This window comes from Ornithorhynchus anatinus, chromosome 4 (genome assembly GCF_004115215.2).
Source record: "Ornithorhynchus anatinus isolate Pmale09 chromosome 4, mOrnAna1.pri.v4, whole genome shotgun sequence".
Lineage (NCBI taxonomy): Eukaryota > Metazoa > Chordata > Mammalia > Monotremata > Ornithorhynchidae > Ornithorhynchus > Ornithorhynchus anatinus.
In genome coordinates, this window is record NC_041731.1 from 55192482 (window position 1) to 55216888 (window position 24407).

Here is a 24407-nt window from a genome sequence, read left to right on the forward strand (position 1 = left end):
TTCCCAAACTGAGCTCCCCTTCTCCCTCTACTCCCTCTACCACCCCCCCTTCACCTCTCCGCAGCTTAACCCTCTTTTCCCCCCATCTCCCTCTGCTCCTCCCCCTCTCCCTTCCCCTCCCCTCAGCACTGTACTCGTCCACTCGACTGTATATATTTTCATTACCCTATTTATTTTGTTAATGAGATGTACATCGCCTCGATTCTATTTAGTTGCCATCGGTTTTTACGAGATGTTCTTCCCCTCGACTCTATTTATCGCCATCGTTCTCGTCTGTCCGTCTCCCCCGATTAGACCGTAAGCCCGTCAAACGGCAGGGACCGTCTCTATCTGTTGCTGACTTGTTCATTCCAAGCACTTAGTACAGTGCTCTGCACATAGTAAGTGCTCAAGAAATACTATTGAATGAATGAAAGGTCACAAAGCAGACAAGTGGTGGAGCAGGGATTAGAACCCATGACCATCTGCCTCCCAGGCCCCTGCTCTATCCTCTATGCCATTATAGTCTTCCGTCCTGCCTTTCCCATAAAGCTCGTTTAGGTTGATGTCCAAGCTTAGCATGTTTAGGCTGATGCCCATGCTTAGGTTGTCTTGGTTGATGCCCATCTTTACCATAATGTCACCCTGACTGGAAAGACTACACCTCCACTTGGAGCTGCTAGATTTTCTAAAAGAAATGGTCCATCGCTTGGCCTGCACACTTTCTCTGCGTAGACATAAAATCTGTGTTGTGGCATTGAGGTTGGCATGGATAGTTCTCAGATTTACAAATATTAGATAACCCAGGGTGGGACACCTCCTACTGAGGTCTTCATCCTGAGAGAAAGCTAATCTAGTTTAGTATCAGGTACTTAAGTAGGGGGTTCAACTGGAATGTAGTTTATCACAGGATGATGGGCCAGAAAAGAGGTGGAGGTAGTTTATTGAAGAGAATAAGCTTCTCAGCCCTTTTAATTTAGAGATCTTTGGGACAGGAAGCAGATGAAAAGTTTCTCCAGGTTGGGGTCCAGAGGCTAGGACCCATGAGGAAAGAAGTTTCTTCTCCTGGGTGGAGGCAATATAGCCTAGTGGATAGAGCATGGACCTGAAAGTCAGAAGGATCTGGTTTCTAACCCCAACTCCACCACTTGTCTACTGTGTGACCTTCGGCAAGTCACTTAACTTTTCTGTGCCTCAGTTCTCTCGTCTGTAATATGAGAGATTAAGACTTTGAGCCCCATGTGAGACATGAACTGTCCCCGTCCTGATTAGGTTGTACCTACTCCAGTGCTTAGTATAGTCCCTGGCACATAGTAAGCACTTAACAAATACCATACAAAAAACCCCAAAAAACAGGGGAAACTGCATGGTTTCCATTGGTCTTACAATCCAGAACCAGGGAGACAGTTTTACCATGACATCCAACATATGAAAGTCCTCAGGGAAGGATCTGGTAAGGAGTGATCCTGAGACCTGGGATTCCATGATAGAGGAAGAGGGGAATGGAACAGAGAAATTCATTCATTCAATAGTATTGAGCGCTTACTATGTACAGAGCACTGTACTAAGCGCTCAGAATTTACAATTTGGTAGCAGATAGAGACAATCCCTGCCTATTGACGGGCTTATGTAGGTACCAGGATGCTGAGCAGGGAGTAGAAAGGGTCTTGGGAAGGAGAATATATTACAGGAACAGGCAAAGGCGTAGTTAAGATCAGGGTTCTTTTGTATTTGTTTCTTGACTCATTAAAAATATTTTCAGTGTCTTTTTTACAAACTTTGGTAATGCTCTAACCACCGTGTTTGCATTTGGACAAGAGTCTCAAATGAATTCTGGATGCTGGAGGGATATGTTTGCCTGGGAATCTGAGGGAGAGGGAGTAGAGGAAGAGAGAGGATGGGCAGCCAACCTCGGGGTTGGGGTGGTTGGGTTGTGGGGGGGGAGAGGATGGCTTGTTGGCTGGTGATTATGATGATGATGTTGACGATGGCATAGTGGGTAGATCACGGGCTGGGAGTCAGAAGGTCATGGATTCTAATCTCAGCTCGGCCACTTGTCTGCTGTGTGACCTTGAGCAGGTCACTTCACTTCTCCAAGCCTCAGTTACCTCATCTGTAAAGTGGGAATTGAGACCGTGAGCCTCATGTGGGACAGGGACTGTGTCCAATCTGCTTTACTAATATCCACCCCAGTGCTTAATACGGTACCTAGCACATAGTAAATACTTAACAAATACTATGATGATGATGATGATGATAATCCTGATTAAGCATTTACTTATGAGATTAGTGGAAACAGCATGAGCCTGGGAATCAGAGGACCTGAGTTCTAATTCTGATCTCTATTTGTCCTCTGTGTCACCCTGGGCAAGTCATTTCTCTGTGCCTCAGTTACCGCATTTGTATACTGGGGATAAAGACCGTGAATCCCATGTGAGAGAGGGACTGTGTCCAACCTGACTAGTTTGTATGTACCCCAGGGATTAATCCAGTGTCTCGTGTACAGTAAGTGCTTAACAAATACCACTAAAAAAAAAAAGTGAGACAAAGCAGGTGAGACAAAGGGATAGTGAGAAGTAAGAGATGGGAAAGTGTGGAGAAAAAGGGTGGGGGTGGAGAAAGATAAGAAAGAAGGAAATCAATTAATACAAATGCCATTTTAAAAAAAAATTCATTCATTCATATTTATTGAGCACTTCCTGTGTGCAGAGCACTGTATTAAGTGCTTGGAAATTAAATTCAGCAAAAGAGAGACAATTTCTGCCCACACCAGGCTTAGTCTAGAAGGAGGGAGACAGATATCAGAAACATGTAAACAGGCATCAATATAAAAAGAATTATAAATGTATACACATCAAAACAAACAAGTATCAGTAGAATTATAGGTATACACATATAATAATAATAATGGTGGTATTTGTTAAGTGCTTACTATGTGCCAAGCACTGTTGTAAGCGCTGGGGGGATACAAGGTAATCAGGTTGTCCCGCGTGGGGCTCACAGTTTTAATCCCCATTTTACAGGTGTATATATATATAAGTGCTGTGGGGTGGGGAGAGGTGGGGAAGGGCAAAGGGAGTGTGTCGAGGTGACACAGAAGGGAAGGGAAGCTGAGGAAAAGGGGGGTTTAGTCTGGGAAGGTCTCTTGGAGGAGGTGAGCCTATAAGAGGCGCTGGGGTCAATACAAGACATGAAAATCATATTTAGTCCCTGTCCCACAAGGGATTCTTGGTATAAAGGTCTAAGGATCTCAAGTGATCCCCTTATTGTTTGAATGAGCTTACCTGAGAATCAAGTGAGAAGCAGCATGGCTCAGTGGAAAGAGCACGGGCTTTGGAGTCAGGGGTCATGAGTTCGAATCCCAGCTCTGCCACTTGTCAGCTGACTGTGGACAAGTCACTTAACTTCTCTGTGCCTCAGTTACCTTATCTGTAAAATGGGGATTAAGACTGTGAGCCCCACGTGGGACAACCTGATTCCCCTGCATCTACCCCAGCGCTTAGATCAGTGCTCTGCACATAGTAAGCACTTAACAAATACCAACATTATTATTAAGTGTTCCTCTAGATTCTAAGTTCATTGTGAGTGTAGAATGTGTCTGCCAACTCTGTTATACTGTAACTCTCCCAAGCACTTAGTCCAGTGTTCTGCACATAGTAAGCGCCTTATAAATATGATTAATTGGTGGTAGTGGCCTAAGGGGTGGGGATTGGGCTACCCATTACTGGAAGGATATCTGATCAAAGGCTCTAAAATCTAAATATCAGAATCCTATTATAGTTGCCCCAGGAGTTTCTTTGGCCAAGAGAAAGGTTAAAGTGGGTATTTCAATTTTTCCCAGAAAAGTAGGTCTGAGAACTCTGGAATCTGAATCTGGCAATGAGAACCCAATGGGGACTAATAACAATCCTCAGTAATGTGGGTCCCAGATTCTGGAGCTGGGATCTCTGGACAGCTGTTGTGGAAGGAGCAAGAATCTCTTTCATGGTAGCCCTACTCATGTCATCCTTGCTGCAAATCATCTTGTCCTCGCCAAACTCATGTCCGTCCTCTTTCTCTGACCATGGCATATGCTGAGCTTCTCCGGGCTGCGGGTGATTTGCTCTGTGAAGAAAATCTAGGCACTAAAGGGGAGAATTTCAACTCATTTCCCAATTGAAGGACTAGAACTTCTTTCTCCAATATGCGTAGAGAAAAGAAGCCCTAGGGATTGCTCCTTCATTCATCCTCCTTCCCTTCTCCACAGCACATTTGTATGTATCTGTAATTTATTTATCTATTTATATTACTGTCCTTCTCCCCCTCCAGACTGTGAGCTTGTTGTGGGCAGGGAATGTGTCTGATGTTATATTGTACACTTCCAAGCGCTTAGTACAGTGCTTTGCACATGGTAAGTGCTCAATAAATATTAAGGTTAGCCTCAGAGGATTAGTTATAAACGATTTTGTTTATTGAATGGAATTTAATCAAATTGAATCAAATCCATTTTTAGATCTCCCTCTTTAGGTTGAAATATTTTTTGGGTAAGTTTTTGTGAAACTTATTTTAGCTTGGAAAAGGTTTTAATGAGGAACTGACAGCAAACACAGTCGGTAAAAATTTATAGAACTAATAGAAAGAGCGCAGGCCTGGGAGTCAGAAGACCAGGATTCTAATTCAGACTTTACCACTTGCCTTCCATGGGCACATATTTCTCATCTGTAAAATGGGGATTCAATTCCTGTGGCTGATTCCTTTCTCCCTGCTACTTTTTCCCCACGCCCTTTCTTCCCACACTTTCCCATCCCTTACCTCCCCCCTCCCATTCTCTCACCTGCTTTATCTCTTTTTTTGTGTGCGTTTGTTGGTATTTGTTAAGCACTTACTATGTGCAGAGCACTGTTCTAAGCACTGGGGTAGATACAGGGTAATCAGGTTGTCTCACGTGAGGCACACAGTCTTAATCCCCATTTTACAGATGAGGTAACTGAGGCACAGAGAAGTTAAGTGACTTGCCCGCAGTCAGCTGACTAGTGGCAGAGCCGGGATTCGAACCCATGGCCTCTGACTTCCAAGCCCAGGCTCTTTCAACTGAGCCACGCTCCTTCTGTTTGGTATTTGTAAAGTGCTTACTATATGCCAGACACTGTCCTAAGCACTGGGGGGTGTGGATAGAAGATAATCAGGCTGGACACAGTCCATGTCCCACATAAATATTATAGTCTCAATCCCAGATTTTCAGATGAGGTAAATGAGCCACAAAGAAGTTAAGTGACTTGTCTAAGGTCACACAGAAGACAAGTGGTAAAACCAGGATTAGAACCCAGGTCCTTCTGACTCCCAGGCTTTATCCCCTAGGTCACGGTGTTTCTGTTACCCCTCTTAGAGCCTTCCTCATCCTACTAAGACCAGAATTCAGCTCTGCCACTTGGCTGTGTGACTGTGGGCAAGTCACTTAACTTCTCTGTGCCTCAGTTCCCTCATCTGTAAAATGGGGATCAAGACTGTGAGCCCCACGTGGGACAACCTGATTCCCCTATGTCTACCCCAGCGCTTAGAACAGTGCTCGGCACATAGTAAGCGCTTAACAAATACCAACATTATTATTATTATTATTAGAATTCAGGTCTTAATAATCATAATAGCAATAATGGTATTTGTTCAGCACTTAGCATGTGCCAGGCTCTGTACTAAGCACTGAGGTGCTTACAAGCAGAGTGGGTTGGATACAGTCCCTGTAGCATGTGGGGCTCACAGTCTTTATCCTCATTTTCCAGATGAGGTAACTGAGGCACAGAGAAGTACAGTAATTCACCCAAGCTCACAGAGCAGACAGGTGGCAGAGCTGAGATTAGAACCCAAGACCTTCTGACTCCCAGGCTCATGCTCTATCCACCACACCATGCTTCAGAATCAAGGGTTAGCATGCAACTAGCACTTTGCTAAATGCTTCAGGAAAAATCGATAAAGAACTGTTTCTGTGCTTGATTTTGTCCTAATCCCTGCTTGTCTGTTGCTTATCTTAATGCCTATTTATCAGTGGCCTACTTTGTCATCCCCTTGTGTGGCTCAGTGGAAAGAACCCGGGCTTGGGAGTCAGAGGTCATGGGTTCAGATCCCGGCTCTGTCACTTGGCAGCTGTGAGACTGTGGGCAAGTCACTTCACTTCTCCGGGCCTCAGTTCCCTCATCTGTAAAACGGGGATGAAGACTGTGAGCCTCATGTGGGACAACCTGATTCCCCTGTATCTACCCCAGCGCTTAGATCAGTGCTCTGCACGTAGTAAGCACTTAGCAAGTACCAACATTATTATTATTATTGAACTCTGCCTGGAGGACCAACCTGTTTCCTCCTCAGCTTGGGGGATTCTGCTTAAATTGACCACATCAGCCCGTTCTAATTCCGGATCTCCCCTCAGCCTGGCTCAGTCCTCAGCCTGGCCACTACACTGGACAACAGTCTCCTCCTGACTCCTGAAAACTCAGTGCCTTTGTTGCGTAATTTTGCATCCCTTTTCAGGCATGTTGATGATGGGCTAATAATAATAATAATTGTGGTATTGGTTAATCAATTCTTATGTGTCAAGCACTGTTCTAATCTTTGGGGTAGATGATCATTCAATTGTATTTACCTTAATCATATCGACTCCTTCGTGGGCTCCTCCTCCTCCTCCCATCCCATCTATACTCACTCCCTAAGGGAACTCATTCACTCCCACGGCTTCAACTATCATCTCTACGCAGATGACACACAAACCTGCATCTCCGCCCCTGTCCTCTCCTCCTCCGTTCAGGCTCGTATCTCCTCCTGCCTCCAGGACGTCTCCACCTGGATATCTGCCCGCCACCTAAAACTCAACATGTCCAAGACTGGGCTCCTTATCTTCCCTCCCAAGCCCCGTCCTCTTCCTGACCTCCCTGTCACTGTGGGCGGTATGACCATCCTTGCCGTCTCACAAGCCCACAACCTTGGTGTCATCCTTGACTCTGCTCTCTCATTCACCCCACACATACAATCCGTCACCAAAACCTGCCAGTTTCACCTTCATAACATCGCCAAGATCCGCCCTTTCCTCTCCATCCCAACTGCTACCTTGCTGGTACAAACTCTCATAATATCCTGACTGGATTATTGCATCTGTCTCCTTTCTGATCTCCCATTCTCCTCTCTCTCCCCACTTCAGTCTATACTTCAGTCTGCTGCCCAGATGATGTTTCTACAGAAATGCTCGAGGCATGTCACTCTCCTCCTCAAAAATCTTCAGTGGTTACCTATCTACCTTTGCATGAAGCAAAAACTCCTCACTCTTGTCTTCAAAGCTCTTCATCCCCTTGCTCCCTCCTACCTCACCTCCCTTCTCTCCTTCTGCAGCCCAGCCCACACACTCCGCTCCTTTGCCGCCGCTCACCTCCTCACTGTGCCTCGTTCTTGCCTATCCCACCACTCTGACATGGAATGCCCTCCCTCCTCAGCTCCGCCAAACTACATCTCTTCTCCTCTTCAAAGCCCTACTGAGAGCTCACCTCCTCCAGGAGGCCTTCCCAGACTGAGCCCCCCTTCCCTCTGCCCTCCTCCCCTCCCCATCACCCCTACTCCCTCCCTCTGCTCCACCTCCTTCCCCTCCCCATAGCACTTTTCGTATATTTGTACATATTTATTACTCTTTTATTAATGATGTGTATATATCTATGATTCTATTTATCTATTTCGATAATATTGATGCCTGTCTACTTGTTTTGTTTTCTGTCTCCCCCCTTCTAGTCTGTAAGCCCGTTGTTGGGTAAGGATTGTCTCTATGTGTTGCCCAGTTGTACTTTCCAAACACTTAGTACAGAGCTCAGCACACAGTAAGCGCTCAGTAAATACGATTGAATGAATAGATATGGCATAGTGCGTGGACCTGGGAGTCAAAGGTCATGGATTCTAATCCCAGTTCTGCCACTTGTCTGCTGTTTGACCTTAGGCAAGTCACTTAACGTCTCTGTAAAACATCTGTAAAATGGGGATTGAGACTGTGAGCTCCATGTGGGACAGGGACTGTGTCCAACTAGATTTGCTTGTAACCACCCCGGCACTTAGCACAGTGTCTGGCACATAGTAAGTGTTTAACAAAAACCATAATAATAATTATGGGCTATTCAGGCTCAGAGTCAAGTAGGAGGGAGATCTCCCCCTCCCCCTCTCCCATCCCACCCCCTCGGCACTGTACTCCTCGGCTCAACTGTATATATCTTTATCACCCTATTTATTTTATTTTGTTTAATGAGATGTACATCACCCTGATTCTATTTAGTTGCCATTGTTTTTATGAGATGTTCTTCCCCTTGACTTTATTTATTGCCATTGTTCTTGTCTGCCCGTCTCCCCCGATTAGACCGTAAGCCCGTCAAATGGCAGGGACCGTCTCTATCTGTTGCCGACTTGTCCATTCCAAGCGCTTAGTACAGTGCTCTGCACCTAGTAAGCGCTCAGTAAATACTATTGAATGAATGAATGAATGAATCCTGGAGAGGGAAATCTGATCTTTGCTTTATTGTCTTTTAAGCCCAGAAATTCTCCTCGCGAGATAATCTGAATGATTCGGGTGATGAAAACTATTTCTACCAGAAAAAGGGAAGGTTTTAATGGACTGAGTCATTCTATTGTGGTGCTTGGGTTATAAAACGCCTCCCCCTGGTGGAGGAATTACATATTATTGTCATTTTTAAACGTGTTTGAGATTCCAAATTATTGGTTTAAAAAAAATAACTCACTGATATATGATTTTTTGACATCTCTAGATTTGCATGGACTGTAGAAGCAGAAGTGTGGATGTGCTCCTAGCACACTGCAAAGGTGAGTACGTACCCAAAGGCAGATTTTGGTGAAGAAGCGGTCAATTGTTCAGTAAATTTGTATCATGATTTTGTTTTTCTTGTAGCCTCGTTGGTAAAAGCAATGCAGTACAGTGGAAACATAGAATCTGACAAACAAGTTTTCTTTGAATCAGTACCTGCTGCAATTGGGGCCATCCATCTAAACAAAGTGAGTTTTGAGAGTAAGGTGTGGATTCCCCAATTGAATTTCTAAATATATTAAGTTCCAGTCATCAGAATCCTTCTGAGTGACCTTTATCTCAGTTCCAAGGTGATTTAAATGTTGTGCTACTCCAATTTGGTATGATTTCAAAGAACCTATTTGTATACCTCTTTCTATTCAAACACTGTCACTTTCGTGCCCACTTTAATCTTCCCGCACGACTCTGATATGAAGACTATTGTTTGGAATCTGTGACTTATTTTAGAGTGGCTTTGAGGGGTCTGTGTACACTGAGAAAGTCCCCTTTCATGATATTAATAATAAGTATAGCAATAATAACTGGGGTAGGTACAGGGTACAGTGCCCGGTAAGCACTTAACAAATACCATAATTATTATTACAGGATAATCAGATCAGGCACAGTCAATGTCCTCTGAGGGGCTCATACTCGAGGGGAGGAAATGGGGTATTTTTTTAAAAAATGATATTTGAAAAGCAGTTTCTACGTTCTCTGGAACATAGTAACTGTACCATACTAAGAGCTGGGTAGATACAAGATCATCAGATTGAATCTGGTTATATTGCTATGTTGTACTCTCTCAAGGACTTAGAACAGTGCTGTGCACACAGTAGGTGCTCAGTAAATACAACTGACTGACTGACAGTCCCTAGCCCCCACGGGGATTACAGTATCAATCACCATTTTACAGATGAGGGCACAGAGAATTTAAGTAATTTGCCCAAGGTCACACAGCAGATGAGAAGCAGAGCTGGGATTAAGTCCTCTGACTCTCAGGCCCAGGCTCTTTCCACTAGGCCACACTGTATTCTCAGTCCTCGTTTTACAGATGAAGAAGCTGAGCTATTAAGTGATCTGCCCAAGGTTGCACAGCAGACAGGCGGCGGAGCCAGGATTAGAACCTAGGTCTCCCCATCCTGTTCTCTAACCATTAGGTCATACTTCTTCGATTGCGGCCCCGCTGGAATCTCAGGTGGACACAGATTCCCCTCAATAAGGTTTATATACTACCCAAACAAGCGTTCTTTCAGAAATATATTGTTCTGATTTGCACTGTTGCCATGCTCTTTGTAAGCACACTAATGCACTTTCCCATTTTGTCTCTTTCAGAATTTAAGCAAACTTAATGAACATAGTGAAGTCTGAGACCGGCATGTTACAAAAGGGCACTCACTTAGCCACTCCACCAGACTATCTAGTTCATGGCATTTTCCATCGTTTTTGCTGTGTCTTAGATCATATAAGAAACATTTATACACCAGGTATAATAAACCGATCTAGTAGCTAGTTATTGATCTGGGTTTTCCAAGAGTTTTTTTGTTTGTTTTTGTTAAGCTCTGTCATTCTTGAGAGAGTTCATATGTCGTTGCCCCTTAATGGTTATGTATAGATTCTGTATGCATTTAGAAACAATGTACAAACATGACGTTTTGACAATTTATTACTGTACTGTATAATGGTTTAATTCTATTTTACTGTGTTAATTTGTGACATACAGATATGCTTTTCTCCGAAGGATTAAACAAATAAGATCCTTAATTACAAGTCACCTCTAAAAATCTAAGAAACAGTGAGCCATATGTAAAGAACATTTTATCAAATGTGCCTTTCTTTTCTAGAAAACAAGCCATTAAACATAAGGGAGGTTTGAACATTAAATTCACTGTTTTCATTTACATGCTTAAAAATCTCACTGTTACAACTAAAACCACCTCACTTTTTTTTGTTTTAATTGGCAATAGGATCATGGAGCAAAGAGTTAATATCCATCGAAAGATACAGTCATTTTTCTGATTTCTAGGAATATTTTTATATTTTTCAGGTCTTACTATGGCATGTGTATACCAGGGCAATTCCCAATCTAAGTTATGGAATTTGGTAATAAATTCAGGTAGAGCTACAGGAAGGTGTTTGTGACATCTTCCAATTCGGATTTAGAATCTATTTTTTTTAAATCTTCTATCATTATAGGAACTACTCAGGACCTTATATCTTGATCTTCTGGGTTCTGATTGCCATTCTGCTGCACTATGTAAGAGTCAGGTTCTCCAGTTCTTGGAAATGTAGGAAGTTCATAGTGATACATCATCACATGCCTTTCAGTTGATGTAAATTCTGGAAGAGATGACACCATTATCAATTGATCAACTGTGGGCTGTTTCTGGGCAAGGAAATTTATAACCTCACATTGTGTATGAGGATTTCATAAATCCTTTGGGGGCACTTCCCTTTTCACAAGGGCAGTTGATGTAATGGTAATATAATTACACTGACAAAATATAAATCCATAAATCAGTATTTTTTCTCTTATTAGAAAGGAACTGGGTGTTATGAGACCTGTAATTCTCAATCCTGACAGGCATCTTGATATTGAGGTTTAATTATTACATTTAATTCTTCAGGTATATTTTCACATATTCCTTGATGTATATAAAGCTCTGCATTGATATCCAGGACACCAATTTGTGAAATTCCTTGTGGGCAGGGAGCTTGTCTACCAACTCTTTTGGATTGTCCTCTACCGAGTGCTTTCCACAGTGCTCGGCACATGGTAAGCGCTCAATAAATACCACCGGTTGAAGTTGGAGACATGAAAGAAAAGGGGGTTAACACTTCTAGGTTCTGCCCGGTTCTCCATTTGTGACCACTGTTGTTGTTGAGAAGAGCATTTATCACATCATCCCCCTTCTAGACTGTAAGCTCATTAGGGGCAGGGAAAGTGTCAACCAACTCTGTTGTATTGTACTTTCCCAAACACTTAGCACACTGCTCTGAACACAGTAAGTGCTCAGTAGATACCATTAATTAATTGATCACCAGAATTGTTGTTCACCAAAACACAATACAGAACAGGAGAGGTAATTTTTTCAGTGGTTTTGGTTAAGAGCTTATTCTAGGCCAAGCATTGTACTAAGGGCCGAAGTAGATATAAGGTAATCAGGTTGGACACAGTCGATGGGGCTCACAGTCTTAAACCCCATTTTACAGATGAGGTAACTGAGGCATAGAGAAGTGAAATGACTTGTGTAAGGTCACACAGCAAGTGACAGAGCCAGGATCTTTCCACTGGGCCTTGAGAATAGATTTGTCACCCCGTGGTTGAGTTCACCATCCTTACCAACAGTGCTAATTGAGCCCGTACTTGGGGCCAAACACTGATCTAAGAGTTTGGTGACCACATAGAAGAAATGAAAGGTAAGATCCCTGCTCTTGAGGAATTTAAGGTCTCTACCTTTATTGATTATTAGATCTTTTAGCCTGGTCTACCCATTAGGGATTATACATCGTATAGTACCTCACTCTCCCATCTCCCGGTTGGAGAGAATCTTGTTGAAAGGAATTTGGGAAATACTGATTGAACTTTTTAAATTAAGCAGAAGGTTGCAGAACAGTTTTAAGTATTTTTTATTCCATGAGGGGAAATCTTAGAAGACAAGATGCTGGTTACTGCATATTGAGGTTAATACTTTAGTGAGAAGCAAAGTGGAAAGAGCTTGGGCTTGGGAATCAGAGGACCTGGTTTCTAATTCCAGCTCTGCCACTTTCCTCTAAGTGACCCAGGTCAGGTCACTGAATTTTTCTGTGTCTCAGTTCCCTCAACTGGAAAATGGGATTCAATACCTGTTCTCCCTCCTACTTAGACTGTGAGCCCCATGTGGGACCTGATTATCCTTTATCTACCCCCAACTCACAGTACCTGCTTGGTTCATAGCTTAAATACCACCGTCATTATTATTATTATTATGAGAATTCCCAGGCTCAGTTTGTATGAGTACGGAAAAGGGAATTTCCTCATACTGCTTCCCTCCACCCTCAGATTTTTCTGGATAGTCAGTGGAAGCTACACAAGCTGAAGAGGCAACTCTTTCAAATAATTCAACACTGAGGATCCAGCAACTTCTTTGTCCTAACATTAAAGTTTTAGGCCTTTGCTTTTTAGAAACTCAGTTTTTATTTGGGGTCTGAATTCATCTGCTTTCTGCAATGGGCAAATATTCATTTTGACTTTAAAAATTGAGATGACCTTCTCTTTTTCCCCAATGACAATATGTTCACGTTTTATTTAAAGGGAAAATGAAAGTGGAAAGAATTAAAACTGACCTATAAAAATGTTAAGAACTAATAGAGTGACACTTATAAATTGGACCTACAATTTGTAAGAAGGGAAAGACGGTTAACATTACACTTAGGCAAATTAAATATCCTTAATTTTCCGCATCTGTCTTTCATTTTAAAGGTTATTTGCCCCCAGTTCTATGATTCAAGTGTTGTAAGTCTGGCATGAGCTACTTCAAAGTAATTTATTTGACAGAGCTCTCTCTATAAATATGTAATGTAATGAGGAAAAGTAGCTTCCTTGTTTAATGAAAACATTAATGTGTCAATAGCCTGTATGGATATTGTCTGACATTTACTGGTTCCCAAAATAAATGAATGAGTTGGTGAACATATGAATGCCTTAGAAATGTGCATTCTGTGTTTTGCGGGATGCCATTCTCACTCCATACAGAACAGGATTTCTTGGCAGTGAGAGCCATGCCAGCTTTCAAATAGAGAGTAAAATGGTGCTTGCACAATCCAAAGGATTTTTAGTTACGATCATATAGCCTAATAATCTGCACATTGTAAAACATCAATGCATTTAATTGCTTTTTTTTGTAATTCTTTGTACTAACACAGTGTGTAACAACCAATTTATATGGAAATAAATTGAAATGTGAAATTAGTCGCGTGCTTAAAAAGAAAAGGGTCCATTATTTCAGAGTTTTCCTTTCCTTGAAATGCAGCCCTAACACATTGCTTTTTCCAGCTGACCACAGAGCACTGCATTTTTTACATTTCTGGAAGCATCTAGTATTTATAGAAATGTGTTCTTGCGAAATTTCCAGCAGAACTTCGGGCCACAGTGCCTGGAGGTGTTTTACATTAATTATTAACACATTTTCCCCCGTGAGTGAATTGTCAGTCCTCTGTTTTTCTTCCTAGTGTTGAGGTGCACATCCTTCAAGTAGTAGCGAAAACTAATTCCACATTCCACATTTCTCTCATTCCTTTATTTCCCCATTCTCTATATATTCTTTCTTAGGTTATTGTTTGGTCACGTTTTTGGATTAAGGCGGCAAGATTATGAAGAGCACTTTAGGGTTCGATTCTCCCATTCCTTGTAAACAATTATCAATCAATAGTGTTGATTGAGTGCCTACTGAATGCAGAACACTGTATTAAGTGCTTGGGAGAGTACAATACAATTAGCACAATGATTCCTGAGTTCAGGAGTTTACAATCGAATGGAGGAGACAGATATTAAAATGAATTACATATAGGTAGAAGTAACAGTAATAGGAGTAGTCTCAGTGGAGTAAAGGGGAAGGAAAATGGACTAAAGGAAATCAAGAAGTGAGTTGGAGGGAGACTATGCAACTTCTATGGGGAGTTGGGACATCCTGTTCATTCAGTCTCATGTATTCAGTGCTTACTATGTGCAAAGCACTGTAGTAGGCACTTAGTACACCCTATTCACCATCCCCTCTGGGTTGGCTATGTTCTTAGGTCTGTACCCTTTAAGCACATTGATACGCTCCCTGCTCCTAGCCCCAAAGCACTTTTGTACATAGATTTTGCCTTTTTCTCTACCTATAAAACATTTTAATATATGTCTACCCCGCTAAACTGTAAGCTCCCTGTGGCCGACATCATATCTATCGTAATGTACTCTCCAAAGCTCTTAGTATACGGCTCTGCACATAGTAAGCACTCTGTAGATGTGATTAAGTTTTTATTTTCTTCTGGTGGGTTTTAGGCTAGAAGGTAAGAGCACACATCACAGCCAATAGCAGGCTCCATGTATCTAACTGTATTATACTCTCTCAAACACTTTGTACAGCATTCTGCACACAGTAAGCACTCAATAAATAGGATTGACTGACTTCCCTTCACTCTCCCTACAGGAAAGCATCTGACCAACCCCAGGGTTAGGAGGAGTGAAAAAATCACACCCCCATTCCCAAACGATTGGAACAAAAACATTTCCACTATAACCAGCCTCCTGCCAGTATGTTCCAACCAATACTGGGGAGTAGAGGAGGATTTGTCCCAGTGTAAATCTTGTGACCTTGCTGTCTAACACCTCAACTCCCATTAGGTCTGGCATAAAGATACCCATAATTTTTTTATTAGAGTTTAAATAATCCTAATTACCAATTTCTCAATATTTTTATATGCGGCTTTTACTAAGGTCTCCAGGACCCAGTGGGTACATGATGGATGCATAGAAATTTTCATCCGGGACACACTGCCTCAAACGATAGGATCTAGTACATTATCCAGGTGCTGACCATCCGAATTAGCAACCGGTGGTGATTTTTTTTTTAAAAATGTTCCAAATAGCTTCCCCAAACTGTCACACGTAATAATAATAGCAATTGTAGTATTTATTAAACAATAATAATAATGTTTGCATTTAAGTGCTTACTATGTGCAAAGCACTGTTTTTAGCACTGGGGCAGAAACAAGGTGATCAGGTTGTCCCACGTGGGGCTCACGGTCTTAATTCCCATTTTACAGATGAGGTAACTGAGGCACAGAGAAGTGAAGTGACTTGCCCAAAGTCACACAGCTGAGAAGCGACGGAGCCGGGATTTGAACCCACGATCTCTGACTCCCCAGCCCGTGCTCTTTCCACTGAGCCACGCTGCTTCTCTTAGTACTTACTAGGTACTAAACCCTGGACTAAGCAATGGGGTAGACACAAGGTAATAGGGTTGGACACACAGGGCTCAAAGTCTTAATATGTCATTTCCAATCACACATTCTTTGGAATCCTAAAACATGACCTGTCAATTTCCAAGTGCTTAGTACAGTGATCTGCACTGTACTGTACTGTTTAATCAATAAACATGATTAAATGAATTGAATGAAACGATACATTTTCCAAGATTGGAAATATTTTATGCAGGATAATAAAAAATTATGGTATTTGTTAAGCGCTTACTAATGTGTCAGGCACTGTACTATGTGCTGGGGGCTTATAAGCAAATTGGGTTGGACACAATCCCTTTCCCACATAGGGCTCACAGTCTTAAGCCACATTTTACAGATGAGGTAACAGGCACAGAGAATTGAAGTGATTTGCCCAAGGTCACACAGCCAGACATCTCAGTAAGGTTTCAAATCATAACAACCCTGAATGGAAACGTGCTATGCTTTATCACCAACTTGTATCACTGGGAACTCCCATATGATCTCAAAAATGAAAAAGACACTCAGCTGCTTCTCACAAATAGACACTGGAAATACAATTTTGGGAAGACTAATTTTCTTTCAACACCTTAGTGTCTTGTGAGCAGGAAGTGTGTCTTCCAACTCTGTTGTATGGTATTTATTATTATTATTATTACTCACCCAATTTACTCAGTACACAGTTCTGTACACAGTAAGCACTCAGTACCATCTGTTGATCAAAATTATCAACGGGATTGTTCTCTCCATGAATGATGGTTCATTCATTCAATCATATTTATTGAGCGCTTACTGTGTGCAAGGCACTGTACTAAGCACTAGGGAGAGCACAACACAACAATAAACAGACATATTCCCTGCCCGCAGTGAAGTCACAGACTAAAGGGGGAGAGAGACTGTAAGTAAATAAATAAGTAAATGAAACATACATAACTGCCAAGGGGCTGGGAGGGGAGATGAATGGAAGGGAACACGTCAGGGTGACGCAGAAAGGAGTGGGAAAAGAGGAGAGGAGGGTTTAGTCAGGGAAGGCTTCTTGGAGGAGGTGTGTCTTCAATAAGGCTTTGAAGGTGAGGAGAGCAACTGTATGTCTGATATGATGGCTATACTTCTATGCAAGGGCACTTGGAGCAGAGACACCAACTGGGTATAAATGCTGCTGCTCAGCTACTATTTAATTTGGAGAGGGTGGGTGATGTAAATCATCATATCCTAAGGACAAAAGAGCAGTCAGGAATTAATCCATGCCAGACATGAGGGAGTGCTTGCCTGTGTTTCATCTAGTGAAATAAATGGACAATCATCTATTTCAAGAGCTTTTTTTCCCCAAGAATAATGGATTTGAGATAGCCAATCTACAGAAGAGGCAACTAGTAATAAACAAATATCTGTATAGCATCTCCCAAACAAACACAAAAAGAAGAGGTGGCAAAGCACATGAAACAGCCTCTCCATAATTCGAGTTGCGTTACCACTATATAGCAATGGTTTTCAAAGAAAAGCAAAATAACCTAGGGGAAAAAGCACAGGCTCAGGAGTTGGAGTATCTGGGTTCTAATCCCAACTCTTGTCTTCTCTGTGACTTTGGGCAACTTCTACAAGGCTCAGTTACTGAGAATTAAGACGGCAAGCCCCATCTGGGACATGGACTGTATCCAACATAATTACCTTGAATCTACCACAGCTCTTAGTAAGTGCTTGGCAAGTAGTAAATTTACTATGTAAATCAGAACATTAGGGCAACATATTCTCAAGAATTCAAAGTAAAAATTCATAAATATTAATTATATTTCAAAACACGATAATCTCTCTCACTTTCTTGGCATCTCCCAGGTCTTTCAGTCTCTATCTCTTATTGAGTTCATCTACAACTGAGCATGCTCACTTGGGTCTTCTAATTCCAATTCACTTACCTCAATCTCATCTATCTCACTGTCAACCCCTTACATACAGCCTGTGTCTGTCCTAGAGCGCTCTCCTTCGTATCTGCCAGACCACCACTCTCCCCACCTTCAAAGCCCTATTAAAACCACACCTCCTGCAAGAGGCCTTTCCTAAGTCTTTATTTCCCTTATCCCTTCTCTGTTCTGATTCACCCTTGCATTTGTATCTGTACAAATTTACCACTCCCCCCCCAACCAGCCTCACAACGCTCATTTACATATCTGTAATTCATTTTAATGGCCGTCTCCCCTTCTAGACTATGAACTTCTTGAGGGTGGGGAATGTGTCAACCAAGTCTGCTACAGTATACTTTCCCAAGTGCTTAGTACAGTGCTCTGTATACAATAAGAGCTCAGAAGATATTGATAATGATGAGGAAAGAGCCCTCTTTAACTGAAGTAGTTGCTCTATAACCATATGGTCCTTTGGCTGTACATTATCCTCATAATCTTCAATCTCACTGGACTTGGAATTCTATCACTCATCCTGTGCAATCGAGTGGATATTTAGGTCTCATGATGCGAAGCAGTTTGGCCTAATAGATAGAGCACGGGCCTGGGAGTCAGAAGAAGGTGGGTCTAATCCTGGAAAATAAAATGATTTTCTACTTTTCAGAATCCCTTATTGTATTCCTTACCCTCATCCTCACTCTGGTATGGATTTCCCTCCCCGCTTCATATCCGACAGACTATTACTCTCCCCACCCCACCACTCTCAAATCCTATTTCCTTCCAAAGGCCTTCCCAAGCTAACTCTCTTTTTCCCTACTCTCTCTCTCTTCTGAATTTCCTATGCACCTAGAACTGGACCCTTTAAGGACTTGATATTCACCCCACTCTCAGTCCCACAACACTTACACAGGTATGTATAATTGTCTCTCCATTCAGAGTATAAGCTCCTAGTAGGCAAGAAACAGGTCTACCAACTTTATTGCATTATACTTTCCCAACCACTTAATACATTGCTCTGCAAATAGTAAGTGCCCAGTAAATTTCATCAGTTGATTGATTCTAGTATAATATAATGTAAGGCTTTGGCGTGACAGAGAGACAAAGATGCGCCCCAAAATTGTGGGGCTTAGGAAGATGAATGCACAGCAATTAACCACACTTTCATGGAGGAAATAACAGGAACAAATGAACTATCTCATTTTACAACCCCACAATCTGACACACGCAAACATACTTATAAGCAAAGGATTGCCCTGCACACAGTATGCACTTAAAAATACTATTGATAACGACGATTGTATAAGAGAATGTATGCAGTAATAAAATTATTCTTGTATCAGTCAAGGGTTTACTCTGTGTTAAACGCTGCACTAACCATTGAGGTAATAATGTTGGTATTTGTTAAGCACTTACTATGTGCAGAGCACTGTTCTAAGCGCTGGGATAGATACAGAGTAATCAGGTTGTCCCCCGTGAGGCTCACAGTTAATCCCCATTTTACAGATGAGGGAACTGAGGCACGGAGAAGTGAAGTGACTTGCCCACAGTCACACAGCTGACAAGTGGCGGAGCCGGGATTTGAACCCTTGACCTCTGACTCCGAAGCCCAGGCTCTTTCCACTGAGCCACGCTGTACAAGGTAATCAGGTTGGAGATGCTCCTTTTGCTACCTGGGCTTTAAACTCTAAGAGGGAGGACATTCAATACTTATTTTACATGTGATGATACTTTTGAAGACATTTAATTAGATCAATTCAACTCTGGGATAGCATCTCCTCCCCAGGCCTTCTTAGATTACTTCAAGTGACCCTGGTTCTGGTCAATGTGATGACATCTGCAGCTTGCAATATCTCTAATCACATTCTAATCAATCTAATCTCAGGTAGCAGATAGAAGAAGGACCAGCTTTACTATCCAAAGAACATAAAGAAACTGTCTTTATCCTTCTATTTTTGTAGACTAAAAGCCTCCCATTTCAAAGCCTACTTTCACTGTAGTCTCACTCATGTTCCTTTCTTCTGATTAACATTCTGATTATCCAGGAGGCTATCTTCGATATCTACTGTAAGATCAATTAGTCAATTAATCCATTGAAATAGACACAGAAAGGGAGAGGCCTGATATGAGTACTTAATTGCCTAGGGGATAGTAATAATAATAATTGTGGTATTTATTCAGTGCTTACTATGTGCCAGGAACTGTACTAATCACCAGGGTGGATACAAGCAAAGCGGGTTGGAAATGGTCCCTGTCCCACTTGGGGCTCATAGTCTCAGTCCTCATTTTACAGATGAGGTAACTGAGACACAGAGAAGTGAAGTGACCTGCCCAAGGTCACAAAGCAGACAAATGATGGAGCTGGGACTAGAACCCAAGACCTTCTGACTCCCAGGCCTGCACTCTATCCACTACACCATACTGCAACTGAAGTGCATGGGTGACAGACTTGAAATGAGGATGGGGAAGCTTCCTGGAAGGGTCATAATTTCAGTAGGACGTTGAAAATGATGAGAGAACCGGTCTGTCAAATGGGAAGGGGGAAGGAGTTTCAGGCAGAAAGGAGGGCATGAGCAAGAGGTTGACTCCTGCTGATGTTTTTATCCTACCCATATTAATGAACTTTCTTGGGAACATCTTTCAAGGTGAACGAACTTTTCTGGTCCCTTAGTCTTGGCGGGGGAAAAAGTTTTACCTTTAGCTAGGGTGTACCTGTTTTTGTTCCCACACAGCTGGGCTACATGTAAAGTGTCTCACACCTCACTACTAAATCATGTTTGATCAGTGTCTCACAGAGATGGAAATTCCTGTAACAAATTTGGGGTGCATCAGACTCAGGTGGGCTGGCCTGCTTGGTGTAGTTAACCTTAATACTTTCCCTACACTAGGTAACACCAGGTGACTTCATTCTGGGATTTTTTTTTACTGGAATACAGTCTGCATATCTGTAAGCTCATCCTGAATCTAGATCGTAAGCCGGTCAATCGTATTTATTGAGCACTTACTGTGTGCAGAGCACTGTACCAAACACTTGGTAGAGTACAACATAACAATATAACAGGCACGTTTTCTGATCACAATAAGCTTACAGTCTTGTGGAAGAGACAGAAGTTAATATGAAGGAATTACAGATACGTAATTTCAATATTGTGGGCCTGGGAGTGGGGATGAATAAAAGGATCAAGACAGGAACAGCAGAAGAGAGTGGGAGAAGAGGAAAAAAGAGCTTAATCAGGAAAAAAGGACTTTGGAGGAGATGTGCCTTCAATAAAGCTATGAACTGGGGGAGTGTAATTGTCAGGGAACCTATCTACCAATTCTATTGTACTGTACTCTCCCAGTGCTAAAAAATAGTGCTCTGCCCACAGCAAGCACTCATTGAATACCACTGATGATGATGATGACCATCATCATGATCATCATGACAGGATATGAAGAAATCATTAACTAGACCCATCCTGCCACACCAAAAAGCCCACCTTTCAGTGTGAGGACACAGCCTCTATTTGCCAAGCGTGTTTCTGTTGTGATATTCCTTCTTAGATCCATGATTGGTCTGAGTAGCAGCGTGGCTCAGGGGAAAGAGCACGGGCTTGGGAGTCAGTGGTAGCACGGGCTTGGGAGTCAGAGTTCATGGGTTCAAATCCCGGCTCTGCCACTTGTCAGCTGTGTGACTGTGGGCAAGTCACTTCACTTCTCTGTGCCTCCCCTCATCTGTAAAATGGGATTAAGACTGTGAGCCTCAAGTGGGACAACCTGATTCCCCTGTATCTACCCAAGCGCTTAGAACAGTGCTCTGCACATAGTAAGCACTTAATAAATACCAACATTATTAAATATGCCACTTCACTCCAGATAATTATCAAAAGTTTGGTCTGTTAGCTGTTTGCCACAGATGTCAACTCTGTCACCGCATTCTAAGTTGTTTCAAGTCTAATTGTCTATGAAATTTTCCATCCATAAGGTAAACTACACAGAGTACGTACAAATACATAGCTCTTCTGAAACAAAATACAATTCGGTCTCTTACGGTATCAGATGTAGGATTAAATGTTTCAAACAGGCACCTCCCCCAGATGGAGTCCTTGGGTAAACAATCAGCATGTATTGTTATTACCTCACCTCACTGATCTACTAAAGCCCAGCTCACATAATAATAATAATAATGTTGGTATTTGTTAAGCACTTACTATGTGCAGAGCACTGTTCTAAGCGCTGGGGTAGTTACAGGGTAATCAGGTTGTCCCACCTGAGGCTTACAGTCTTCATCCCCATTTTACCAACTCGGCTCCTGAAGCTCGAGCTTTCTCACTGTCCCCCGATCACGTTTCCACATATTCCTCCTGGACTAGAAGTCCTTCCAACTCCATATATGCCAGACCATCAATTCTTTCCACCTTCAAAGCATTGTTAAGGTCATATCTCCTCCAAGAGGCCTTCCCTGATTAAGCCCCTTTTTTTCCCCAGCTCAATCTCCTTTCTGCATCGTCTGTACATTTGGATCTGTGCATAGACGTGTTCAAAGAAGCAGTATGGCACAGTAGAAAGAGCCCAGGCTTGGGAGTCAGAGGACTTGGGTTTTAATCCTGGCTCTGTCACTTGTCAGCAGTGTGACCTTGGGCAAGCCATTTAATGATAATAATAATGTTAGTATTTGTTAAGCGCTTATCAAACACCGTTCTAAGCGCCGGAGTAGTTACAAGGTAATCAGGTTGTCCCACGTAGGGCTCACAGTCTTCATCCCCATTTTATAGATGAGGTCACTGAGGTACAGAGAAGTTAAGTGACTTGACCAAGGTCACACAGCTGATAGGTGGCGGAGCCGGGATTAGAATCCATGACCTCTGTCTCCCGAGCCCAGGCTCTTTCCATTGAGCCACACTGCTTCTCTGCACCTCAGCTACCTCATCTGTAAAATGGGGATAAAGTCTGTGAGCCCCACGTGGGACAATCTGAGTACCTTGCATCTACCTCAGCACTTAGAACAGTGTTTGGCATATAGTAAGTGCTTAACAAATACTGTAATTATTATTATTATCTGTGACCTTTTGATGTTTGATATTTGCCCACTCCCAACCACACAAACATGTGCACATCTTTAAATTATACCTTCTAAGTTATTTATTGATATTAATGTCTATCTACCCCTCTAGAATGTAAGCTTGATCTGGGCAGACAACATTCATTCTGTTGTGATGCATTCTTCTAAATGCTAGGACAGGGCTCTGCCCCATTGTTTGACCGATTGAGGCCTGTTTTTAGGAGAAAGGCAATGTTTAAAGACACAGAAGATGAGTGTGTTTTCCCTTATTGGGAGCCACCTGGCTGAGATGACTATACAAAAACATCCCCTTAAGAAGCAACATGGCCTAGTGGAAAGAGCACAGGCTTGGGAATCAAAGATTATGGGCGCTAATCCCAGCTCTGTCACTTATCAGCTATGTGACTCAGTTACCTCACCTGTAAAATGGGGATTAAGAATGCGAGCGCCCACGAGGGACAACCTGATTACCTTGTATCTACCCCAGATCTGAGAACAGCAGAGTGGCTCAGTGGAAAGAGCCCGGGCTTTGGAGTCAGAGGTCATGGGTTCGAATCCCAGCTCCGCCACTTGTCAGCTGTGTGACTGTGGGCAAGTCACTTAACTTCTCTGTGCCTCAGTTCCCTCATCTGTAAAATGGGGATTAAGACTGTGAGCCCCACGTGGGACAACCTGATTCCCCTGTGTCTACCCCAGCGCTTAGAACAGTGCTCTGCACATAGTAAGCGCTTAACAAATACCAATATTATTAATACATAGTAAGCACACAATAAGCACTTAACAAATACCATTATTTTGGATCAGCATTCTGAGGATAGCAGCGCTTGATCTAAATGACTCTGTTTTTGTCTCAGGAAGTCCCCCATTTCAGGTCAGTGTGGCTCAATGGAAAGAGCCTGGGCTTGGGAGTCAGAGGTCATGGGTTCGAATTCCAGCCCTGTCACTTGTCAGCTGAGTGACTGTGGGCAAGTCACTTCACTTCTCTGTGCCTCAGTGACCTCATCTGTAAAATAGGGATTAACTGTGAGCCTCTCGTGGGACAATCCGATTACCCTGTATCTACCCCAGTACTTAGAACAGTGCTCTGCACATAGTAAGCATTTAACCAATACCAACATCATTATTACTACATCTGCAAATTCCACAAATTCTGGGGGACAGGAGATTGCTTCTTACCCAAAACAGATAAGGTCTGCTTGAAGAGTCTCTTTTGTCCTTGAAGAAAACACACTTGTCCAAGTTCTTTTGTGATTGGCTACTTCTCCTCTATGTTGTAATTAAAAGCATAGCCAAACTGGAGAGGCGGGCCGCTGTGTCACCCTTACCTCTCCGGAGGTGAACGGGCAACTCGGTCATATTCCTCCCTTTTCTAATCTATCCAGCATTGTCTCTGAGTGTTACTTTTCCTTGCTTGCATCGCCACCTTGGGTTTGAATCGTCACTGCTTTTTTAGTTCCATTCTCTTTTTGAGTTACACCATCATTATAAAGTCAAAGGACCTAGGTTCTAATCCCACTTCCAACCCTTGCCTACTATATGAGCTTGGACAAGTCACTTAACTTCTCTGTGCCTCAGTTACCTTACTTGTACCCTCTTCTCTCTCCTCCTTAGGCTGTGAGCCCCATGTGGGACAGGAATTGAGTCCGACCTGATTATCTTGTGTCTATCCAGGTGTTTGCTATAGTGACTGGCACATAGTAAACACTTTAAGCCTATCATGATGATTCCTTTATCCCCTTCG

The 24407-nt window shown here is 42.5% G+C and overlaps 1 protein-coding gene across 1 annotated transcript in view; it reads left to right on the forward strand.

The window, feature by feature from the left end:
* SLC26A7 (solute carrier family 26 member 7) overlaps nucleotides 1-13737 on the forward strand; it is a 156588-nt gene extending 142851 nt beyond the window's left edge. Inside the window, exons 16-18 of the mRNA XM_029064214.2 lie at nucleotides 8739-8793; nucleotides 8879-8982; nucleotides 10106-13737. Coding sequence (XP_028920047.1) covers nucleotides 8739-8793; nucleotides 8879-8982; nucleotides 10106-10141 — 195 coding nt within the window. The 3' untranslated portion in view covers nucleotides 10142-13737. The remainder of the gene's footprint in view (nucleotides 1-8738; nucleotides 8794-8878; nucleotides 8983-10105) is intronic.
* Nucleotides 13738-24407: the final 10670 nt, after the last annotated feature.